This window comes from Rhopalosiphum maidis, chromosome 1 (assembly GCF_003676215.2).
Source record: "Rhopalosiphum maidis isolate BTI-1 chromosome 1, ASM367621v3, whole genome shotgun sequence".
In the NCBI taxonomy this organism is placed as follows: domain Eukaryota; kingdom Metazoa; phylum Arthropoda; class Insecta; order Hemiptera; family Aphididae; genus Rhopalosiphum; species Rhopalosiphum maidis.
Window position 1 is genome coordinate 20,234,259 of NC_040877.1, and position 7,079 is coordinate 20,241,337.

At 31.5% G+C, this 7,079-nt stretch overlaps 1 protein-coding gene across 1 annotated transcript in view; it reads left to right on the forward strand.

Annotated features, from left to right (window-relative positions):
- The window catches only part of LOC113549832 (lysine-specific histone demethylase 1A), a 354,689-nt gene extending 352,362 nt beyond the window's left edge, over positions 1 to 2,327 (forward strand). Inside the window, exons 15-16 of the mRNA XM_026951307.1 lie at positions 856 to 1,042; positions 1,868 to 2,327. Of these exons, the coding sequence (XP_026807108.1) occupies positions 856 to 1,042; positions 1,868 to 1,992 (312 nt within the window). The 3' untranslated portion in view covers positions 1,993 to 2,327. The remainder of the gene's footprint in view (positions 1 to 855; positions 1,043 to 1,867) is intronic.
- The last annotated feature ends 4,752 nt before the right edge of the window (positions 2,328 to 7,079 follow it).

Genomic DNA, 7,079 nt, shown 5'->3' on the forward strand with positions numbered 1-7,079 from the left:
TTAAATACATAATATTATTTGTAGTCTATTGTGGGAGATATATTTTTTTAAATTAATAATTATATTTTGACTGGAGCAATGTATATAGCGATAGTGTATGTTTTACAACGACGAGTGTATTATTTGTTTCGGACATAATCCAACCATCCAACTGTTAGGAGTAGTGAAAATGCTTCAACATTGAACTTTAAAAGTATTTTCTAGTTGTAAATTAGACTTAGTTGAGGGAGACGATGCTCACAGTATTTTTAGAGTAAACCAAAAAATTAAATAATAATATGAAAAGACGGAAATATTTACGAAAACCAGTTTTTCTTAAAATCGATTGCTTGTGGAAATTAATAAATAAATAAGCGTAGGCACTTGATATTTCTGTATCCTATTATTATTTATGGTTTAAATATTTTATTTTATATTTGTATTTGATTGTATTTTCTTCTAATTTTCAAACCTTTATACCAACAAATATTGATACGAATTACGTATATGGGTGAAGCAATACATTTTTAATTGATTACACAGACTACTCGTATTTATGTTTAAAATGTTTAAATACGATATTAAAAATTAAAACAATATTTTGTTTCATATTTTAAATTTAATTTGTATTTTTTTTTTATCACGCTCATAAATAATGATCATTATAATCCGTGTTATTTAATACACGTGTTTTTTTAGTAATTTATTTTATCGAACACACGAAACAATAATTTACAACTCCGTCCGTATGTAGGTACTATGCTATGCTGCTACTACACACTACATTTTCAATTCGTGTAGCATTACCATATATCTATATTATTCACACATACATTTTAATTACTATTCTAACGTCGTCGTATAATCTATTTTCAGCCGAAGGAAACCGTCGTTACTCGCTGGAGAGCAGATCCATGGGCGCGCGGGTCCTATTCGTTTGTGGCAGTAGGTGCCTCCGGCTCCGATTACGACTTGCTAGCGGCTCCCGTTTCGTGTTCCCGGAGCACGGAACCCAACACGAGTTCAAACCCGACTGACGGAAGCGAACGGCTCTACTTTGCCGGTGAGATATTTTCTAAGACTATAATATATATTATTAAGTATACAATACTATACTATCATCGCGATGCACAGTGTACAGGGCGACGGCGAACGCGCGTTATTGTCTCGCGACCGTCGTCGCGCCGTTATTGTTTGTTCGGCGTGCGACACGAGCTCGGGGACTGAACCCATTTTTAAAAATTATAAAAAAATCTCGTCTGGACCAAAAAATGGGTTTGAAAAAAATAAAACTCGAGTTCAAACAACAGTTTATTATGGACTTATATCTGACCGTCTGGTCCACAATCGCTATTCTGTTGAAAACGGAGGCGTATCGTATACATAATATTGTTTAATATTATTATAACATCGTCTCGCGGGCAGCCGTAAATCCGACTCACCTGCCGGTCGGCGTTGTACGGGCCGTTGACATGTCAACCGATTACTCTTCCTTTAAGAAGTTGTCAAGCTGATTTACAACCGTGACGGACTTAAGAGAGCGTGAGATGACGGGGTGTCTTTTTTACGAATAATAAGTCATATTTTCCGAGTAAAATTAATTTCAATACCTAATCACCGTGATGTACATTGTGTGTGCATAATATATATATATATATATATATATATATATATATATATATATATATAGAAAGAAATGTATAATATAGTGACGTTCGAAAATCTTGAATGACGTTTCAATTTATGCCGTCTCTTTACGGCATTCAAACATTTTTCAGATGCTTTATTATCGTACGTACGTTTTATAAGGGCGGTATATGCAAATGAAGATGTTCAATTATTATTAAATATGACCTGTCAACTATGTTTTGTGTCTGTTGTTATGTAGGTGAACATACTATACGTAATTATCCGGCTACGGTTCACGGCGCTTTTCTTAGCGGTCTTCGCGAGGGTGGAAAGATCAGTGACAAGTTTTTGGGATGTCCATACGCAGCGCCTACATCAAAATAATCAAAATAATTTCAATTTGCAGCCATTTTTTACGTAGTAAATTTTTTTTTTCATAAACAATTAACACTTATTTATGTTTTTTTTTTTTTTTACTGTAATCGATGTCGTTGATTTCAATTTTAATACTTATATTCATTAATTATAAGCATTATTTGCCATTTTTTTTTCAATTTCAATAATTTTAGCACTTTAAGTTTATTTTATAATGCACTACTTAATCAAGCTAATACATGGAAAGGTTATTACTCCAGTCTTACAACTCTCTTTAAATATTTCTAACAACTACTTGTATTACTATTAACATAATATTAATTATTTTTATTCCATTCAATTTAATTATTATTTGAATAATATTTTTTATAATAAATTAATACTATATTGTTTGTGCATTTTATTTAAATATCAATAAGTTTAATAATTTTATAGAGCACTGATCATGTTTTGTCGTAAGAATTGAGTTTTATTTTATTATTATTTTTTTTTTTAATAATATTTGTAATCACTGTTAAACATTAATTTAATTTAAATATACCAGATTGTGTTTAAGATGGAACCTAGTAGACGATTTGCCATGTATAAAATATAAGTTTAATTTTACTATTTTTTTTTTTGTTTAATTAAATGTCATGAATTGTATTAGTATATTATAATATGCACTAACATTTAAATCTTAGTTTTATAGAACCACTTTTTGTCAAATTTTTTTTTTAAACATTTCATTGTAATTTTTTAAACAAATAAAGCATACTTATCTCTATTTAAATACATACATTGAACAAGCTGTACAATTTATACAGTTTGAAAACAGAGCTACCTATCGATTTTTAACATATTCCAGTAAATTGCACATCACAAACATCCAGATAGCGCCAGATGTAGACTAATAATGAAGAAAAAAGGATAACTTAAGAATACCTCATGATTTTATATTTTGAGTTAAAACGATTTCGTCGCAAACAGTTCACTGATAAAAAAAGATTAACATTAAAGATAAAGTATAATCATTTAAATCTAATTGTATGTATTTAAATCGTTACAGCTCATCACTAATCTACTCCGAAGTAAGTAAATTGAAAGCAAAATTTCTAGTCACCAATCGATAGAAGTTTTTAGTTTCATATTTTTAAAAATTAATAAATAATACAAAATACAAAGCAAACTACAGAAATACAAGATAAACGAATTATTATTAAAAATGTGTTGTGTTTTATTAATGTAACCGTAAATAATTGAAAGTCAAATGTTTAAAATATTATGACATTTTTTTACGCTTTATCCATTCCTATAAAAATATGTGAAATAAACAATAATATTTTTATCAATGAATAGGTAGATTAGTCTTTTATTTAACGCGTTATAATTTAATTGTACTTACGTATTATGTTTGAAAATGTATTGAGAATAGTTAGGTAATCAAATTAAATTAAATTATATAAAACTAACATTTATGTTTCAATAACCATACTTACAATAGAATTGTACTTTTTTTTTCAGAAAGAACAGCTGAAGTAATTAGGTATCTATACTTTATATTTTGTTTGAAAGTTTTACTATGAATAGCGTAAATCGTATTTTTATACTAAGGCCTTAAACGAGATGAAAAAAAAAATATACAGAGGAATTTCGATAAATTCTGAACTCTGCACAGATATTTAAATGGATGTTTAATTAATTAATTAATTAGAATAAGTTAAAGTCATGAAAATTTCTTGACATTTTTTTTGCAAACTTTTGTTAATAAACTCTAGTACGTCAAAAAAGTGTATAACTTAGCAAGAGCGATAACTTCCTTATTATATCAGAGAGTATAAATGGTAACTTATAATGTTATGAGTATAAGATTACAGACTCTTGTTGTCCATCTACGAGTACAATGTTATTTGATATTAGGTTGGTAATATTTTATTTTGTTATTGTTTGTTGGATATAATTTAATATTGGATTTTCTCTAATAGTAGTGATTTTTCCATGAGCTTACGCTATCTTATGAGTTCATTATTTTTGATATTTTGGTTATTGTTATTAAAAAACTAGTGTCTAAAAATTACAACAATATGCAACATACAAGCATATGCGTTTGGTAAATAACCAAAATGGCAGCAGTGTATTTATATGGCATTTGATTTTATTAAAATTAAAAATTCGATTTAAATTACTATAATCAAATGTATTATTAAAAACTTTTAGCCTGTTTCTGTAAATCCTGACCTAACCTAATAAAGTGAAATTTAATATTTTGCATCGAGTGTAAAGAATCGTATACTCTCTTCTACTCATATAGTCATGCGATCAAGAAGATTTTATATCTACTTCTTAAATTACGATCATTTTGGAATTCTATTATATTCGTCAATTTTAGAATAACAAACTATTTTTTAAACAGTTTTCGCTTATACATCGGTAAACACTGTAATATATGTATATTGTGTGGTTATGTTGTAAGCTATATGCAGCAATAAAGCGTTGAAAAAGTGGCAACTGTATATGAGATCATTTTTCTTAAAAAAAAAAAATCTAAATTTGTATAATATGTACAATAATTTAAATAACGTCACTGTGACAAAAGTTATGTGTATACTTGTTGAAAACGAATATCGAAGAACATTCATGTAAGCGACAATAATATTGTGTTACGTGGAATTTTAACGATCAAAAGTGGCAATATAGTTTTTCTAATAAAATTATAGTGGCCTCTAGCATAGGGTGTGTGTGTGTGTCCTCGCGAGTCTGATCTGATTATTATCGCGTTTGTTGATAATAACATGTGGTGTGATTGTTTCAAAATGATTCGCAATAATATTTATGTTTCTGACGAGTATATAACAGTATAAATTATATAATATAAAGCCAGGTCGGCGGAAACACGCCGCCACTCTAACGCTACGCGCCGTTAATGAAACGTTCACGTTACGAGAACTTTGATAGTCACGAAGGTTGACGCGAGATAAAAAAATAAATAAAATAAACCTTATAATATATTATACGAGTATATAATATAGTGATATTTTAACGCGAGAAACGAGTTTTGCCGTAAAATGTTTGTCCGTTGCGGATAAAAAGTGTTGTCACCTACTCCCTCGCCAGACAACCACCATCCGCAATAATATTGTTCCGCAGTTACAGATTAAAAAATTAAAATTAACGGTATCAATTAAACGTAACATAATAATATTATCACCCGATGCTTTTTCATATTATATGATAATTAATTTCGACTAATAAAATATTGTGGTTATTTTGTATGATATCGGTCACCCGGTTGATGTAAAATCCGTTTTGTAACCTTTACCTGTTTCACGAGACATTTCTGCGTTGGTATAAGCTCCATCGCACACACACAAAAAAAAAAAAATCTTGTCATAAAAAACAAAATAACACGTTAAAAAATGTCATCGATGGTTGATTTTATTTTTTATGTCACTCAACTTGACATTATAATATTATTATTCGTTTCATGCGAGCTTGTTGTAATATATTGGATCGGATAAAATAAATTACGTTAACGAAAAAAAAAAAAAAAAATAGGTACTGAAGTCGATCGTAAGTGTGAAAAAAAATCTCCCTCTCCCAAACGGTATACATATACACGCTCACAGTCTACACGTATATAATATATATTATAATATGCACTAATCTAATAACATAATATTAATATAATCTTTTTCTCCTTATAATATTATGCATTCCTATACGTCAAGGTCCCGCAACTACACCCACCCACTATCACTCCCCCCCCCAAATCATTCCAAATCGTCGGAAAATCCTTAATCTCCGGTATATATATACGAGATATAATGCGTACACCGCCAGATGATATATATATATATGCATATATACCTGCCTATATGGAATATAATATTATACAGTGTCATTTGTACGACGGCATGGTCGGCGGGGGTGAAGCGGCACGGCCGCGACTATATACAGTCCGTCTCTAATCTGCACGGTCCATCGACAAGTCGGGTTTTATTGCGCGGCGCGCGTGCAGTGTATGACAAGTTGCCCCGGGACGACGTTTCGATCACGACTCGCCACGCGATGTCCATAAGCATCGCTATATACGGTCTACACAGAGTTTACTTACCCACCACCACCATCGCTCCTAATACTATTACTACCACAACTACTACTTCGACTAATACTACTACGACACACTACTGCAGTGTATGCTGTACAAGTTTACATGTATTATTTTTTGTTTAACGCACACACCGCGCGCACAATATAATAATATAATATATATAAAAACGATTGCCGACACGACCGTTTCTGTCGGTCTTTTATCATAATATATTATAATACACGCGTGTGTATATGTATATATATGGGTATGTGTACGACAGTGTATACGTGTATTTATTTATTTATTTTTTACCATTCTTTCGCCGCCGTCGCGGTCGTCGTCTCTAATCGCGTTCACCGCGCTCCGGTGCGCGGAACCTTTGCAAGATTATCTCGTATATATATATACATATGCGAACTATACCTTATAGGCCACCTATACTATACCGCATAGGACACGCGTGGTATATGATCGCGAGTATACGACCCAGTGCGGAATGTGTGTGTGTGTGTGTGGTGGACTGCAGCAAAAATTACGCGCAATTCGTATAATTATAATACTATTATGTATTTCATACATTAAAATAGTTATGATATTATGTAATACTCGAATTTCTGCACGTCGGGTCGTGTTACTGCACCGCTACGGCCATTCGGTCTCCAGATCAATATATTGTGCCGTCATCACGTGATACACACACTCATCGTTCACCACAAAAACCGTCGCATACGTTTAATACGAACGACATCCTCGTCGAGTGCACGCGTTTCTCGGGATCGTTTTCAATACTTACCGCGCTGAGCGATTTCAAGCGGACCAATTCTCAGATTTGGAAAACAAAATTAAATGTTCTCCCACGCGTCCGATATTATACTTTGTGCATTACACGTTTACCGTCAACTTGTATTGTCACGAAACGGTTTACACAAAAACTCGATTTTTCTTCATCTCTCTCTCTCTCTCTCTCTCATCCCCTCTCACTCTATCTTTGTATCTTCATTTCAGCGTTTCTTTTCTACCGACG